Source organism: Manacus candei, unplaced genomic scaffold (assembly GCF_025592945.1).
Source record: "Manacus candei isolate 608988 ecotype Guabito, Panama unplaced genomic scaffold, ASM2559294v1 h1tg000060l, whole genome shotgun sequence".
Lineage (NCBI taxonomy): Eukaryota > Metazoa > Chordata > Aves > Passeriformes > Pipridae > Manacus > Manacus candei.
The window spans coordinates 1313167-1331477 of record NW_026138108.1 but is presented as its reverse complement, the minus strand read 5'-3'; the positions used below and the strand labels follow the sequence as shown (position 1 = coordinate 1331477).

Below are 18311 nucleotides of genomic sequence, written 5' to 3'. Positions count from 1 at the left end.
CAGCTATGGTCTCCACCCATGGGGCCAAACAGAATGACTCCATGCAAGACCCATGGATTTATCCAGGCTGGGACAACGGAGAGGAATATGCAACATGGCCTGCTATAACGGATAGAACTATTCCTTCCAGAGGGAATAATCATGAGAAAGACTCTTCCACTACAGGTACTACTAATAATGTCAGTTATGTGTACTGCATCACTTCTGTCTCTCAGGTGGCCTGTCCTGGAAAGATGCTGCATAAACTTGTAGACATGGGTAATTACTAATCTCTTAAAATAACAATATAAGTTGTAGAATGACTAGTTTTCTCTATGCTCCATCTGGATGGTGGTGAGACAAAAGTTTTCTATTTTAGCTCTGTATAAAACATTTGTTCTTTTCTTGCCAACACCACTTTCAGTACTTTCCATTCCTTGATGAAGCATGGCTGTGAAATTGCATCCAGATCATTACATAAGTTATGTTACTTTGTGTTGCCAAACTATCTTTATCTTAAAGTTGAATTCATACTTATGTGTATTTGTATATCAACAGGTTAATGCATTTATTTGTGAATATTCATCTGGGGAAACAGTGTTCTTTTCACAGATTTTATCAAAATATTTGTCCCTCTGATTCACAGAATGATGGGAGAAAAAAATTTACAAAACTGGCATGACACGAAATCATGATGCAATCTCATATAACATACTATTCATAACATTAAAATAATGTGCTAAAAACATGATACAGTCTCTTCTTCTGAAGACTGTCACTGGGATCTGTACATGTAGCCAAAGTCTTGCTCCAGCGTGGTGAGCAGAAATGTGATGCTTTGTGGTCTCTCAGAAGCCAGTGACAGGGTGGACGAAGAAGGAGAGGCCTTCATGTCTTCTTCCCTCCTTCTGTGCTTTGAATGAGGAAGGTGGATGTGCTTTCTGGCTTGCTGTGGTGCAATATGGAAATACAATGTGAAAACAATATGGGTGGTGGTTTTGTGTGAGTGCTCCGTTTTAAAGCTGATCATGGCACCATCATGCCAGTCACAGAATCTGTGGAGGATGTTAATGAAGAGAAAGCAACCAAGGAGCCACTGGCACCTGGCACTCCACCTGGAAGGGAAAGTGAACCAGCAAACACCACAGATGGTTCCCATGTCGGTTGGATACCTGCAATTTTTCCAGACACTGAAGACCACCTTAACCGCTTGCAGACCCCTCTTACTACTAGTAAGAACAATGAATTATAACTTGTCACCACTCACAGTGTCTTGAGTAACTTTCTACAGTGACTGTAGAAAGGGTTCTTTACTGTCAGTATGGATACCTGCAATGTAAAATATGCCGTAACAGCACATGGCAGTGTCCCAGAAGTTGCGGCTGTGTAGTCAGCCTGGGACACAGGTCAGGGAATCCTTGTGACTGCTGTCTCTATGTCCCTGTGTCCACTGTCCTTGGGAATATTTTTTATTAAGTAAAAAAGTGGATGAGCAAATGAAAATGTCTCATCAAAACCTTGAGAGAGCAGTGGTAGACCTGTGCGGGACAGGTCTCCTTTCTCTTATCTTTTTGTGTTGAGAAAAGGGTAACAGTGGTTTAAGGAGACTTGAATGAGATGGGAATGGGAAGGCCACAGCAGCACACAGATGGAATTCACAGCTGATTAAATAATCTATATTTAAATCATCTGTTATTAAACCATCATAACAGCTGTTGCCTCTCCTGATGGTGCCCACCACAAAGACCCAACTCAACCACCTCTGCATTCAGCTAATGAACCAGGACAGGGCACTGAAGGCATCACAAATCCCACAGATACCCCAAGGGATGAAGTCCTCCACAAGACCACAGCCAGTATAATCAAAGCTGGTAATGACTCTCATCTGATAGGTACCAGTAAGAATAATGGATCATACTCATTTCTCATGCTTGTGTGAAATGAGGCATTATTTCTTCTGAAACTTGTATCCTTTCCCTATCTTTCTCATCTTGGAGATCTACATTCTTGTTGTGAACTTGCAGTGCAAATGTTTTTATCATTTTGTTGCATGTGAATATCCCAACAAGAATTGCTCCCTATTTAAGGATATTTTTTTCCCTGAATGCTCTCCGTCTTATGTCCCCTGACTTTTCTCAGGTTTATTTTTAGTAGATGGTAATACTGAGAAAGCAGTTGCTTTGTGGAAGTGGCCAGTAGTGTAAATAAATCATAAATTTAAATATGTCTTTTCATGTCTGACTTTTCCTGATCTTGATATTTCCACATATTCTCTTAATACTGTGAAATTTGAAATAATTTACTGGAGTTTGTTCATGTAGTTCTTCAAGGTTCTACTTAATGTCCGAAGATCTGCATGTTACTCAATTAAAATTACCCGAGTTCAAAATACTGCTTTTTCATATAATATAATATAATGTTACTTATTTTTATGACATCATAGTGCTTTGGAAGTTTTTGCATGTCTCTTACATTTTCTAAAAAAGAAATTCTATGGAAAAATTAGCATTTATGCTTTCCCTTCTTCAAAGTCCATTTTCATCAGAATTATTTAATCCACAACATTTAGGATTTGCCAAAGACCTATGAAAGCTAAAGATTGTGTGAATTAAAATATAGTTTGTGGATTAAAGTATAGTTGTATTCTCTACCCCCTACTCCTGTTTTCTAAATATGAAGAAGATTTGGTAAAGCTTCACAGTTCATTTTTTATTAAGCTTATGTGATTTGACAGATCAGTTGCAAATATGAAAAAGCAAGTATGATTTAGCAATTTATTCAAATGTTTTAAATTTAGCCATTCTAATGTAATTCCTGTATAACAACAGGAATTCTTATACTAATTTTATTATGAAAATAACATTACTATTTTTGCCCTTCCAAGTAGTGTTTGTGAGGTATTTTCAAAACTGACACTTCAGGTTGCATTGTTTGTAAATGCATATTTCGGTTTCTGATTTTGCTTAGTGATGATAACTTTCAGTAGTGTAATTTTAAATTGGTATTAAACTTTATTATTAGGGTGTTAGTGAAGGAACAGACAACTCAAAAAGCGTGACATATACAGAAGATATTCTTTGCTTGTGGGGTTTGTTTTTTTTTCTTCTCACTACATATTCTACATAGGCTAATAAATAAAAGACTAGAGATTGCTGAATTAAATAAAGAGGGAAAAATTTGTAAGGTAGGGTTTTTAAAATGTCTTTGAAGTTAACTTAGCCATCATCACAACAGTCACAGCCTCCACTGATGTTCTGGTACCAGAAGATACTACTCAGGAAGCGTGGGCAACTCACATCATGGTAACAGCTGTTGCCTCTCCTGATGATGCCCACCACAAAGACCCAACTCAACCACCTCTGCCTTCAGATAATGAATCAAGACATGGCTCTGAAGGCATCACAAATCCCACAGATGCCCCCAGGGATGAAGTCCTCCACAAGACCACAGCCAGTATAATCAAAGCTGGTAATGACTCTCATCTGATAGGTACCAGTAAGAATAATGGATCATACTCATTTCTCATGCTTGTGTGAAATGAGGCATTATTTCTTCTGAAGTTTATTCCTTTCTCTTCCTATCTTTCTCATCCTGGGGATCTACATTCTTAGTGTGGACTTGCAATGCAAAAATCTGTGATAGGATCTGTAGACAAGGCGTAAGGGACTCTTTACTGGTACACTTGGTGATTTCTGTCCTTTGCTGAAGCATGTTTTTGGGTGACCTGCTAACTATTCTGCCAGATATGCACTTTGGTGATTCTGAATCCCCAGCCTCATCTTCCTTTCTTGTGCATCAGTGGGATCAGGCTTGATATGCTTTGGCACCATGATTGGTGTGGTGGAGGTGCTCTGGTAGGTTAATCAGATGACTTGCTCCTGTGACTCAGCAGCAGCACCATCATAGGGGAGAGGTGTTCCAGTGGTGAGTGCAGTGCAATCATAGAAGAATTACATCCCATATATTCTGCCATCAATTTCTTACTTCTCCTCACCTTGGATTGCCAGGAAAGACTGACACAGGTCTGGCTGCAGTATGGCCTCTCACTTCTGAGTTACATGGTCAGGTTGTTGCTGCTATGGTCGCTTCTCCTCAAGGTCTCCCCTCTCCATCTGTCACTGGGATCTGTACATGTAGCCAATGTCTTGCTCCAACATGGTGAGCAGAGATGTGATGCTTCGTGGTCTCTCAGAAGCCAGTGACAGGGTGGAAGAAGAAGGAGAGGCCTTCATGTCTTCTTCCCTCCTTCTGTGCTTTGAATGAGGAAGGTGGACGTGCTTTCTGGCTTGCTGTGGTGCAATATGGAAATACAATGTGAAAACAATATGGGTGGTGGTTTTGTGTGAGTGCTCCGTTTTAAAGCTGATCATGGCACCATCATGCCAGTCACAGAATCTGTGGAGGATGTTAATGAAGAGAAAGCAACCAAGGAGCCACTGGCACCTGGCACTCCACCTGGAAGGGAAAGTGAACCAGCAAACACCACAGATGGTTCCCATGTCGGTTGGATACCTGCAATTTTTCCAGATGCTGAAGACCATCTTAACCGCTTGCAGACCCCTCTTACTACTCGTAAGAACAATGAATTATGAACATTTTAATTTATCCGTCAGTAAGTTATTATTGTGGACAATGACTATTGTCCAAGCCCATGTGTACTAACCGTAACTGTAAATTGTTGTCATAGTATGATTTCCTTTTGTGGGTTTGCTATTGTTTATAGCCTGCTGATAAGATGTCATGAAGGGTATTTGCTAAAAGGTTGTAAATAGTTGTTTGCAAATAACCTTGTGTTATCAGTATGTGGTAACACAGTTATTGACGTGAAGAAGTCTAAACTTTCTCCTCATGCCAATACATTTGTGATAACATTTTGCCTTTCTTTACTGTTACTGGACTGTAACTGACATTTCATTTGAGAACAACTTTTTTTTTATTAAAGGGTTATTCTTCTGATAAAGTTAGTGCAATTAACAATAACAGTGTTTGCTTATTATACTACATGTATCCCTTGGTATTTTTTTATCTGTGGTCACATGCTAATTCTTTGCAAACTTAAGGGACTTTTCCTTATTTCCAAATGTAGTTTCCATACAAATAATCATCCTAACCGTAAGGGATTTTTAGTTTTTCTTTTCCAAAAGCCGCTAATCCAAAAACTGTTTTCATGCACTTTCTTGGAAGTTAGTGGAACCATTCCAGGGTAGAATTTGGCCAATGCTCTGTGGACATTCTTTGCACATAAGGAAGGTTAGGTACCTATGTTTTTAGAGCATTATACAGCAAACGCTTTAAAGATAATTCTGTTATTAATAATTAATTAATACATTGTGAGATGGAACTTGGCCTACTTTTTTTTTCCCAAAAATTTTATATAAACCCAGTAAATTCAACTCTGACAAAATTGCCTGGTTATAGTATTTTGACATAGGCATAGCAGTATAAATGCAAAATATATTTTTGATAGAATGTTATAAGGTCATTTCTTGACTTTCACTGGCCCTGTTCACTCAGTTAATCCAAGCTGCCTCCTTAATTTTATGTGCAGACATTACACATTATGAAAAGATTTTTGCTAACTTTTTGTTTTGAGCACACAGAACTGGTTTGAAGATAATTTTCAATGTGAATATCCGCATCGAATCTTTGCATTGTCAGTGCCCTGGCAAAAGGCCGTTTTCCTAAAACTCTGCCTTTTTTTGTTTACTTTCTCTTGGTGCTTTTTAAAAACACAACACAAGGGAATTACTAGGACACTACCATTTTCATAAAAAAAAATTATTTACTGAATGGTTCATTCATTTGTAATGTTGCCTCATATTAGTGTAATGGAATGGAAAAGATTCATGAATGTATTGGCAGGCTACAGTTAAAGACTTTCTCTGAACAGATGGATGGTTTGATATACTATACTACTTTGTTTCTCTTGTTTTTTTTCTACAGCAGTGTTTAAGCTGTGGTCTGACATCACACTAAGTGTCCAAGTGTCCGCAGAATAACAAATCAGTGCCCCGAAGGAACCCCAAAAATAAGTGTCCATAAAGAAAAAAACCCTAGTGTGTTACCAAACTGAAATGCAGAGAGCTTTTGAGGATCCCTCCCTGCCACTTGCAAGCACCTTCCCAGAGCCAGAACAGCAGAGGACACAACTGAATCCTGTTTCTTCTTCTCAGTGGTCAGGGGAAAAGCAAATGTAGCACATTCTCTAAGCACACATATTTTAATAATGCTGCCTTTCTAAGGGGCTTTGTGAAGGAAAAGCTCTGGCATTTTTAAGGATGATATAAAGCACCTTAAAGAGTCTGCTGAGATGTGGGGTAGACAAGTCAGTATATTCCTCTTGGTCAGCTTTCTTTGACACTAGATTGGGACCCTTAGCTGCTGAATTATTGCTCTGTCCTTTGTTGTGAGATATCACCAAACAACACACCAGTCAATAAGTTTCTTGTTAATAAAAATAATGAAAACATCTGGAAGATTCATGAGCTGCTTGCTGGCAAAGCAAGAGGGGAATAACATTCTTCTTGGTTTTGTATTTGCCAGCTGTGACTAGGAAAGGAGATCAGAAATGCTGGATAGAAATTAGTTCCAATGTGTGTTAAAGAAAAAGAACTTTACAGCTGAATAGAGTCAGTGCTTAATTTACTCTGTAAGACTCTAGAAGAATTCAGAGAAGTGGAAATCTGTAATATATTTTTTGTAGTGATAAGGAAGTAGTAGTCCCAAATGAAATGACTGTATCTATATTCTGCTGATAATTTACAACCATTCAGAGAGCTGTCATTCTATTTAATGTGAGTATTAGAGTTTTAACATTCAGTTTTATCCTGTGTTGGAATAGAATTAATAGTTTCAAAATTTCTCCATTTAAACCTTTTAGGTTTAAATAAAAAACTAAAATTCTCTCTCTCTCTCTCCTTTTCTCATTCTGTTTTCCCCATGGAACAGACAAGACGTTTGACCTGTATGACAAAAGCCTCTTTAAAAAGTTGCCAACACCTATGTCTTTACATTTTATTCAGAAAATTTCTAGGCAATCATAAGCACATTTTGATTCACCCAAAAAAAAGAAACATATAAGGAAGACAAGAGGGGAAAGCCATGAGTTTTATTTTTCAAAATACTAAAGCTAGCCATAATTCAGATGAGTATGATACTTACATGTAATAGTTTTCAGTATAAATACTTCAGTACTATAAGTTGCTTCAGCATGAACTTCCCAGAATATGTTTTTTTAATTGTGAAAGTCATAGTCTTTGTACCTTGCTGTTAAATACTTGCTAAGCATATTTGGCCTAATGGATAGTTTTTTTCTTGTCTTTAGGCTCTACCTCTAGTATATATGGTAATGAAGGACCACGCAAGGGACATTATGAATCCACTACTTTCCCTGGAGAGACCGCCACAACAAAAATAGATTCACAGCCAAGGTCGGCCCGTGTACCAGGTAGGTTTGTGAAGTCATGTTTTAAAAATATAAGTACAGAATTGCACTCGTATGAACTAAAGTAAGAGATGAAAATGAGGTCAAGTACAATTGTTCAGGCTTTGTTATGAATCAAATAATATTCAGCACTTCACTAGTAGTCTAAAAAATGGAACGTATTATAACTCATAAAATTTTCCAGCAATATTGGGATGAGAGAAACCATACATTTGGAGAATGGGATTAAGATTCAAATATTTTTATGAATTGATAAGAAATCAGGCAAATATCATTAAAGATCTATTCACAGTATTGTATCCATGAGAATGTTCAGTAAAAATGATGGCTGAGCCAGGTGTTGCAGAATAGAGTTTGTAGAATAAAAGAAAATAAAAAGAAGCCAACACCATGATACAGTTGCAAAAGAATGCAAATATATTCTGGGACATATTAGCAATAAAGTAATTTTTAAAACAAAGAAAGTAATTATCTCATTCTACTTAGACCTAGCAAGTCCAGAGCTGAAGCTCTGTGTTCAGTTCAAGGCACTGCTCACTCACATAGGCAAAAAAATGGAGAAGAGCATACAGAAAATTTTGGAAAGGTAACCTTTGAAGCACCTTCTGAAGAACCCATCATTTTCAGAGAAAACTGAGGGGAGATATAAGAAGACCACGCTACAAAAAGAATGCTTATCAGTTTTTCACCACAGATTAATAATAATTAACTAATTAGAAGTAGTAACTTGTTTCAAATAAAGTGTAAGAGTTTTGTTAAACAAGGGAGACCTGTTTCAAACAAACAAAATCAAGGAGTTAGCTCTTTGTAGAAGACCTCCATCTGTAATGGTAGTAGGGCTATAATGGTAGCAGAGAAGAGGCTACTGGGAAGGTCTTGAAACGTCCTTTACTAAAAATATACTAGATGTTGTCCTACTTCTTGTAGGTGTGTCATGCTAAGCCTTTTCTTTTGCTCTTGGAGTGAGTCAGTGATACAACTCCTCTCCACCTATGCCCACCAAAATGCAGTACTTACGGGTGATAACGATGGGATATTTAATCTGAGTTGACCTGTGTATAGCTGAGTGATGAAAATTCATTTGATTTACACAGAAACATTTTGTAAAATGAACAAACATCCATCCAAAGCAGGAAAAGAGTGACAGTTTAATGAAAGTAGAAGCAATTGTGTTCTTGCAGTTCTACATGAGATTCTTGCAAAACTACATGAGATACGTTAACATGCTTTTCTCCCCTTCCTCATGTCTCCCTACAGAATGGCTGATCATAGTGGCTGCTCTTGTGGCACTTGTATTGATTCTTGCAGTGTGCATTGCTGTTAACAGTCGGAGAAGGTAAGCTTGGTCAAAGAGTAGAAAAATATAATACAGGAAAGAGCATCCTCTGCAATGCTCTGTGACTTGGGGTGTGAGAGCCCAGGTGACCATGTCCTGCACAGGTCACACATCAGCCTCCACACTCACATGGAATCATGTGACATCAGTAGCTTATAAACAGCTGTATAAACAGCTATATAAACCATTTGGTCTTGGAAATGGAAATTAAATGTATATAGATCACAGAAAATTATTCTCTTTCTGTTAGTTATTAATGGGAAAATCCTGTTCACTGAGAGAGAAACCATGAGATGCACATAGACAGTAGCAACCACAGGATGAGCTGAGTATAATCTTCCACCATTAACAGTGTTGTCTGTGTACAGATTAATCTGTTCCTTCCAAACAAGAGTCAGTATCATAGCTGGCAGTCACAAGGATATATTCTAACACTGCTATCAGAGCTCTCAATAGCTTTATTTACTCTACTTTACAGATGGAGAAACTGAGCAATGAAAAGGTGCAGTGATCTGTGCTAAGTTAGTCAGGAAATTTGAAAAAACCTTAACCTAAAGCATAGGCTTTAAAGTTCTTACAGCTTTCTTTTCTCTGGACGCTGTTCTGAGGTTACTTCTCGATTGTCTTCAACAGCTTTTTGCTGCTTGAATGTTAAAATTGAGCCCTTTAACAGAGTAACTATTGAATGCTACTTGAATGTTGAATTTGAACTCTTTTTTTAATTGGAGTAGTAACTATATAGTATGTGGAGATTTTTGTTCAGGAAATAGTGAGCAAATTTTTTCCTAGTCTGTTGGTTGCAAAGCACTCTGAGCTGCTCTTTGAAGAGGCTGTGGAGCTCCACAGCTCCTTGCATTTTATGGCTACAGAGCAGGAAATCATTCCCAAGGGTGTGTGTAACATTAGTACAGGGAACTGAGGTATTTCAGATAAAATAACCCTCATCTATGAAAATGAAAAAGTAAGCATGAAAAAAATAGTATTTTTGAAGCATAATAGTATAATTGAACTGCCAAATTAGAAATTCAGGCAAAATATGCTTCCTTTAAGAAGAAACACTTAAAAGTACAACTTCACAGAGACATTGTCCCTCTTAGGAGAGCTGTGCTTTGTATATTCAGTTTACACAAGACTGTTTGAGGAAATGTAGGATGTTCAACAGTGTGTAGCCATAGAATCATCTTAACAGCCTGAAGCAAACTTGAGAGCTGTAACTAGTACTTTCTTACTGCATTGAAGAATACGCAGCCCATGGTGACCAGCATGCATCAGTTTTGGACTGGTGACTTTCTAAAGGAATGTGTGTGTGTGTGTTTTCATTCAGAGCTATATATAAAGTTTACTGGGCATCACTGCAGTGAGTGTAACTTTAAAGCACAGTACCTGTTTCCTACCTTAACATCATAAGGAACTGTGCTGCAGATAGCAGCAGTAGTGCTCCGTATTTCCTTGCTACTCATTGGCTTCTAGGCTTGACATGCTAATACAAAGAAAAAGAGAGTTGTTTTGTATAATGAGGTGAGAGCTTGATTTGAATTTTCTACTCCCTCGAGAACTCATGCATTTTCAAAGGTGTGTCCTTATAGTGGGATATATACAAAGTTCATAAATGTGGATATATTCAAAGGTTAGAAAAAGAACTCTGGCATTCAGTAATGAATGTTATTCCTATACGTAGGAAAAATAGATATAAATTGAATAAGTGAGCTCCTGACAAGTGTTATGCATTTGGATACTTTCAAAACTAAAATATGCGATATGGAGAAACTTTGCACTTTGCATAGTGTAAGTCTGCACTGGCAGACACAAGTTTATTTTCCAATCACCTTTTCCTAAATATTGACCTTCAATTTTTTTCTAATTTCTGTTAGTCTCTATTAATAGTATTTTATTTTTATTTCTTTCTAGATGTGGGCAGAAGAAAAAGCTAGTGATTAACAACGGGAAAGGGGCAGTGGAGGACAGGAAGTCAAGTGCATTAAATGGAGACATCAGCAAATCACAAGAAATGGTGCACTTGGTTCATAAAGAACGGTCAAATGACCGAACACAAGCATGTGATGAACTCCTGACTGTTAATGAAACACAAAATCATCATGACCTTGACATGAAGACTGGAGTGTAATGGTACCATGTTGCCAAGTAGATCAGGGCTGGGGAAATCAAAATCATGTGGAACTTGAACAGGAATTCACAGATGCACTCTGCTACTGATGTCTTTTGAAAATAAACATAAGTCTTATTCCTTTTTAATCACTTTACAATGTTGCCAGGGTTAAAAAATTGACATGTGCTTTCTGAAATACGCCCCAAGAGTCGCATAATGCTTTCAGTTCCCAGTCCCTACACAGAGGACTTTCACTGTGTCCTGGATGTTAGGAGACATACAAGTGTACATCATTATTCCCCAGATGGAAGGTCTTCACTGTGTGCAGCTTAAGAAGTATCCAGTCACTCCATCTTAGAAACATATAAGGTACTAAACTTGCCACGATACAAGAGTAAGTGAGGAAAAAATGTCAAGAGTGACAATCAAGTCTAAACCCAAAAGGCATGCTCTGTAATGTCTGAAACATGAGAATCCTTCAGAAATGCCTTCCAGCCAGGAAGAGCAGAGGGTGCATTCAGAATCTGCCACTATAAACAGAAAGTGACATTTTGTAATTATGTGTGGCTTGGTCCACAATGAGGGAAACCCAGAAGGACAAAATTTATTTATCTCTATTTTTAAGTGATACTATGGGCATACAGCAAGTCTTCTCGGGAGGGGTAATAAAGAGATGAAAACGTGAACTGATACATAATAAAGTTCTATATTTTATCATCCTAGCAACCTGTACAATTATCCTTGAGTTTCTGAGATATTCTTTGCTCTTCTCCCTCCCTCATTCATTGGTCCAAGTTTGTGCATGTTTTTAATGAGTCTGTTAGTTAAGATAATGAATGAAACAAAATGACCCCAGCTCTAGCATACATGCACAAATCAAGCATTTGGAGATCATTAGGGAAGATGACAGTATTTTATTCCTGAAGAATGGGTCTCTATTTTAGATATTTTACTTTTTATTCCGTTTTACTTAGGAGATGCTGAGCCTAGTAAAATTGTTTCCCTTGTTATTATTATGTCGCACCAGTTTGCTGATATTTTAAAAGTTCTTTTTCTATGATCTCACTAATTTCCTCAGAATTCTATTTCATCTACATTTTTTCCATCTGCTTTTTAAAAAGAAACATTGCTTGCGTATCGGTACCAGAAATTCAAATTCTACAGAAAAGGTCAAAGAAAATGAAAGGAAACTCTCCCAGCCATGTAATATAGTAGAGTAGCTAAGCTGCATTGTTATATGCTTGTGTTTTGTCCTTTTGTGCCTGTTGTGTAAAGTATTTGTATTAAGCTATGATGCTGTGCATTATATTGATATGAATTGTCAGAAAAAAACTTATTTACTACCAGTGGTCTGTGCTATTTTTAAGCAAGCAGTTTGGAATGATAACTTCTAATTGGGCTGCCCCAAGAAAAGGCAAGTGAAAACAATTTAAGTAATTGCCACCTGTGGTCTGCGTCAGCTGTTGGATAGGGATGGCCTGTAGCAGGGTTATGCAAGTGTTCCTGTTCACTGACCATAGCATCTGTCTTTGAAACTGTTCTGCTAAAGCATTTTATTTTATGTTCTCCATCTGAAACAGTCTGGAGGATGAGTATTGAGCTGGCTAAATACTAACTTTAGCTCGCACTGATCTTTACTGGAACATAAAGCACAAGACTGTTGATTATATTTCTGAATTGCAGTCCTCCAGCAGTTTCCCATGTGTTTCACTGAGATGCTCAGTGCCCTGGTATCTGCAGGCAGATCTTCTCAGGGCAATTTACGCCTGGGCAAAAGGTCCCAGGACAAGCAGAGGTTTTAAAATATGCATAGGATGTTGTCTGACTTTATGTAGGTCAGCATATTTCATCTTTGAACAGTGCATTGGTTTTTGTTTAATCCCTGTAATGTTTTTAAGCAAGCTTTTCTATTTGTCATTACAAATCAAAATGTTCTGTTGAAGGCTATGTTTAAACTGGTGTTAGGTACTCATTTCACTAAGTATGGAGATCCAGAGTAAGAATTATTCCTCTCTTTAAGTCCTAAATGAATATAGGTCTTAATGTAAAGGAGATATTTCATTGTCTTGGAGCCTAAATTTCTCCTTTAGAAAAAGAAAAAGTTTGTGATGTTATTCATCTCCCTATACAGATGTTGAATGAAGAATCTCACAAACTTCTTCCTGGTTTACCTTATGTCCAGGAACTATAAATGCACAGACAACACTGGTTGTGTTTTTTATATATTTTTAAATAGGGAGATGCTCAAGTTGTCTTTACAGAGGCACTGCCATTATTATATATATGCTGGTTCTTTTTAGATTATGTCCTGTGATTCATGTGTGATTGTTTCATTATAGTTTCAAAACTACGTTTCATATGTGTAATATAGTACATATTTTTATTAATCTTGATTTTATTATATGAGGGGTTGTTTGTTGTGTGTATGTATTTTTATACAGAGCACTTGATATATTTGCATATTTATTTAACGGATTAATCAGAATGATAGAAAATATTATCTCTAAATTGTAACTAGCAATAGTATTGCTAAAACCACATTGAACTGTAAAATAAGCTTCCAAAATAAACTTGATTCCACATTGAGGATAAACAGTAAGACCAGCTATTAGTGGGAAAGAAGTATTCAGCAGGATAGTCATGTTGAGTATTTGTGATAATTTTTTCTGCTTGCAAATTCTAAGCCAGGCCGAGGTGAATGCTATGTGACCTTTTCTGCTCTGCCAGCCTTCCATAGGCTCCACAGATGCTCTAGGAGTTGGTGATCAAGTCAGCTTCCCCCCAGAAGCAGACATCAGCTTGACTCAATTTCAGATCAACCCACTAAGACCTGCATGACTATTCTTGGCTCACTGAACCAACAGCATTTAGAGAGCACAGCACCCAGCCCTTCCTTCAGTGTGCTGACAGACAAATTGGTTTTTGGTCTATCCCTGGTGCCTAGAAAGTATGAGGATCTCTTCTAAAAATGCTGAGGAGGTCAGACCCTGTGATCAGCTTGTGTTAATTCTTTGTCTTGAAAAGTTTCAAATAAATGTAATCCAGACCAATGGAAATACTGTTTAAAGCAGTAGATGCATTCGAGAGAGAGATTTTATGTTTTATAAGAATATAATTTTTTTCATGAAGCAATGCAGAGTGATTGTTTCATCTGTATTTTCTTGAAGATCTCAGAAAGACAAAGGGTATGTGGCCATTATGTCTACCCGTGTGGATATTAAACCCTTACCACAATATCAGTTCCAAAATTATGACTTTGCGGTTTTTCACATGATATGGCTGTCTTTTGTGTGTCCCTTTTCAACAACATCAGCCTCTGTACTAATTAGTTTGAAGCATGTTGCCTGGAATATTATTAGGAGACAATTACCAAATGTCTCTTTAGTGCATATCATTCTGGGCAGGGCTGGTCCTAATTATTCTTTCTGTAGATGAAAGAAAGAAATTAAATCCTCTGGAAGCTGTGTACTGTCTCAGCTTACACAGATTAGGAGATATTTTGTAAGTCGTCAGTTAATGGGTTTATTTTAAGTTATATGAGGCCATTAGGCAATATTATTTCTTAGTCTTTATTAAACAATTCAAGGGTTTGACTCCCCTGGAGTCTTTGCAAGAGATCTGATTAGTCAAATACCAGCCCTTTCAGTAACCACAGATACTGTCTAATTTTTCTCTGTGGAAGGGAGAAGAACAAAAAGGTGGCAGGAAAAGGGCTATTACCTTGGGTGCAGTTCCAGCTATGTGGGAGTGGGTGACCGGTTCCTTAAGAGTGGAAAGAATTGTGAAAAAGTGTTTTGGGGTTAGAGCTCTGGGGAATTAGGGATGGAGGGAGGACACAACTGATGGGAAAGGAAGTAAAGGGAGAGTGAAATTTCTGTACGACTACTGGGAAAGTACCTTCAACACTCCCAGGCCTCTGGCACTTGAATGTTTCACAGCTCTGAGAAGGAAAAAAGAATTAGCCTTTTCCTGTGGACCTCCCCCACCTCCAAGTCATCCTCTATGTTCAGCACCTCCTTTGCAAAGTGATTTTGAATAATTTTCCCCTGGTAGCTTATTTCTCATTATTGCTGTGCCATGCTGCATTTGGCATCCACCAACACCATGCTGCGAGCAAGCAGCTGTGACAGTGAGGAGTGAGAGGCAAAGCACAAATTCAGCAAAGATGAGTAATAGTGTCTTTTGTACAGCACAGAGACTGTGCTTTTTTTCTTCCCTTTCTCACCCATTTGAGCAAGGTTAGCAACGGCAAGATTTCGAGAACATTTTGCTTCTTGCTTATCTTCCTGTTTTGAAAGTGCAGGACTGATATGGATCTTCACATAGCTGCGTAGTTTTTTTAAAAGCTGAAATTGAAGAAGCGAATCCACCGTCAAAGAAGCCCTCCTGAGCTCAAGACAGCTGATGATTGTTAAAGCTCAAGTAAAGCAGAGGCAGTGAAAGCTTCACATATGCTTTAAACACAGCCTTCTATCGGTTTTGTCTGGATGGGTCCAGCAAGAATTAGAAAGATTTTATCTGAGTGACACCTTCAAGGAGTCTCAGGTTTTTTATTAAAACTTCCTACTCTACAGGCAAAGTGGTTTTGGATTAACAAATTGGGGGATGAAACCTACTTTCATACATTCTCTGCCACAAAAAGCTGTATATTGAACACTGATGTGAATGTCTTTAATTTTATGATTTCTTTCGGAAAAAACGTTATGAAGTTTTGGATCAAAATAAGTCCACAAGGACTGTCAAATAAGAATTATTTTTTTTTAAGGAACAGACATAGTTTCAGCTAGTTTTAGTATTCCAGACAAAATCTAACCATGCAAAACTACTTTTTTTTCTTGGTCAATTTTTTTTGAGGGGGGGAAAGATTCTTCATGCCTAATGGATAATACAGCTCTCCCTTTGTACTAAAATGCAATTCTTACAGGTAATTTATTTGCCACTAGAAAATAATGTATGTGCAAATTTACAATAAAATAGGACTATTCAAGTCTAAGATGACATAAGTGTATCTATTGGAAAACCCTCAAGCATTTTTTAGAATATTAAGGAAAAGCCTCACTGAAACACCCACTTAACTTAGAATTTAGCTCAACAGCTGCTTGCTTCTGGTGCTGAATCTGAGGCACAGTTAAAGTTAGGGGTATGTAGGCTGGCAGTGGTAAATGAGCATATGGCTCTTAGGCAGTGGAGGTTCTGTACACCCAACAACTTTCATGTCTGCTGAGTTTGTCCTGAAGTCCTTCTAACTCCCAGAGCAACTCAGGACAGAGGAGGATATGATAAGGCATTTTTTACTCTCTGGAGGCTGTAAATTTTGTACCTGGCATCTGAAAGCCTTGCCTCAGGCAGTCATATTATGGTGGGGTCAGTTTTAATGCCCATTTTGATAGTCCCGTGTATCATTTGGTACCAAATGGCTCTGGTACAGCAGAGTTTTTAGCTTTAAATCTAAATTTACTTGTATTCACTGGTGTACATCATCTAGATTCTGGCACCACATATTCAAAAGGGTTTTTTTCCCCTGGTTTAATCTGGAAAAAAAAAAAAAAGGCTTAGGTCATTTTCAATGAACACATTTTCTTTTGCATGAATTGAGACTCCACACTTCCATTTTTCTCAGAACAGACAGTAATAAACTGGGTAGGTTTTGCCTCATGGTGGGAATTTCAGTATTTTAATTTAAGAGTTTATATTCACCGCTTTTAATCAGCCTACTTTTTTAAAAAGCAAACATCCGGTTTAGGGCTGCTGCTGCAGATTTCTAGCAGCACCTTACTGTAGCTACCTCAGGGAGACAATTTTCTGCAGCTCTCAGCCTGAGCCTGTAGAATGAGTTTACCTAAGGTGAGCCCATCACAGCTGAGCCCCATAATCAAGCCACAGTGATCTCAGCTGACAACAGCACTCCAAAGGAGAGAATAGGCCTCCTGCACATACCGTGGAGTACCACTGTCAGTGATACAAGCCTCAGAGCAAATCCCTGGACAAAGTATTTTGGGTTCCTTTCAGTTTTCAGATTCACAAATTATTCTATGTTTCGGCTTTGTTCAAGCATTGCCAAGGTACATCTAAGTACTGTCTATCCGTATCCTAGTGTGCAAGCACATGGGGTTTGTCTTACTGTAAAACTGTTTCACAATCATCCACTCAACTTGGCATGTTTTGTTTTGCAGCAGTAGGTCATCAGATTCACCAGTGGAGTCATGTTCATAGTTGTTAGGTATTTCCCTACAGTTCTTTTGTAGTTCATTTTCATCTTTAATTAGTCAAGTGAAAGTCTGAAATAAACTCTAGGTAAGGCTGCCTGTTCAGCTAGTGACTTAAAAAACAAAATTGCCCTTTGTTCAAGAAGGATGACTTCACCTCTGCCCATGAAGAGGATAGGTATAAAGCCTGCCTGTTGGTTATAGACCAGTCAAAATGGGAGAAATGAGGTTCAGAAACAAAGCTTGTGTGATCTTGTCAATTTAGGTAATACCACTAACCTCAGTGAAACAATGGAATGAATTCTGAGTGCATTTCCTAGCTTGGTCTCTCTACTTGTCCCTTCAGAGAGTTGGGAGTCAGATGTCTTTTCTCACTTGCACATCTCCACAGCAGCGTTTCTCAAGTGGTGTCCATGGATCACGGGAGAATGGTCCATGGAGCACCTTCTGGCACCCCAGTAAGAAAACAGACAAATGGAGATAGACTAGTCTTACAATGAACACAGGAAAAGCAAACATTTTTAGTTCAGCCACAAGTGAGAATGAAGAGCACAACACTGTGTAAAATAGACCCTATGTTGCTTTTCTAAGTACTCATCCTTGTGCTACAGAAGCACCATCAACAGTGTGAGGTCCTGTTCCTCCAGATCCTGTCCCTGTGAGTTTCGGTGGGTGACAGTCGGCTTTGTAATTTATCTGTCTACACAGACACGTTCTGCTTATCGCCACAGAACCTGCCTGCTCTGCTAACATCGCCACGACCACAAGGCCTGATCTTGCATGCAGTCTGTTTTCCTTCCTACTTTCACTGCATGCTGTACATGTGAGACAGCAGACAGACACCTGCCAAGCCTGCAAAGCTGCCTTAGTTTTGTGTGTGCACAGGGCTCTGCACAGCTTCGGAAGCAAAATGGCACTAAACCCTGCTGGGGTATTTGTACATTCTTGTAGTATAAGTGTTTGCTGCAAATAACTCTTTCTAGCCCAACTGAGTGTAATTTTTAATGTTGTTTTTCCCCTAAAGCACTGTACGTTGGGGCCACCTGTTTCTTTCATAACCTTGTCCTGTTTACATGTACTATCTAATACAAAGAAGATTGAGTTTTAACAACCCTGAGTGTTATCTCAGTTTTTCTTTCATGCCTGAGAGGAGATATAGAAATATCTCTTAATATGGGTCAATGATTCATGACTGTCTTTTATAGCACCTTCTAGCAGATTCTTTCCTGTAGAGAGGGA

The 18311-nt window shown here is 38.2% G+C and overlaps 1 protein-coding gene across 22 annotated transcripts in view; it reads left to right on the top strand.

The window, feature by feature from the left end:
* The window catches only part of CD44 (CD44 molecule (Indian blood group)), a 52377-nt gene extending 36462 nt beyond the window's left edge, over window positions 1-15915 (top strand). For 7 of the 22 annotated variants that reach the window (XM_051804121.1, XM_051804115.1, XM_051804113.1 and 4 more), the window contains 8 exons: window positions 4-165; window positions 1026-1211; window positions 1692-1877; window positions 3214-3474; window positions 4366-4551; window positions 7304-7426; window positions 8681-8759; window positions 10668-15915. In XM_051804121.1, the coding sequence (XP_051660081.1) occupies window positions 4-165; window positions 1026-1211; window positions 1692-1877; window positions 3214-3474; window positions 4366-4551; window positions 7304-7426; window positions 8681-8759; window positions 10668-10884 (1400 nt within the window). In that variant the 3' untranslated portion in view covers window positions 10885-15915. The remainder of the gene's footprint in view (window positions 1-3; window positions 166-1025; window positions 1212-1691; window positions 1878-3213; window positions 3475-4365; window positions 4552-7303; window positions 7427-8680; window positions 8760-10667) is intronic. The other 15 variants (XM_051804119.1, XM_051804114.1, XM_051804112.1 and 12 more) reach the window with 14 other exon arrangements.
* The last annotated feature ends 2396 nt before the right edge of the window (window positions 15916-18311 follow it).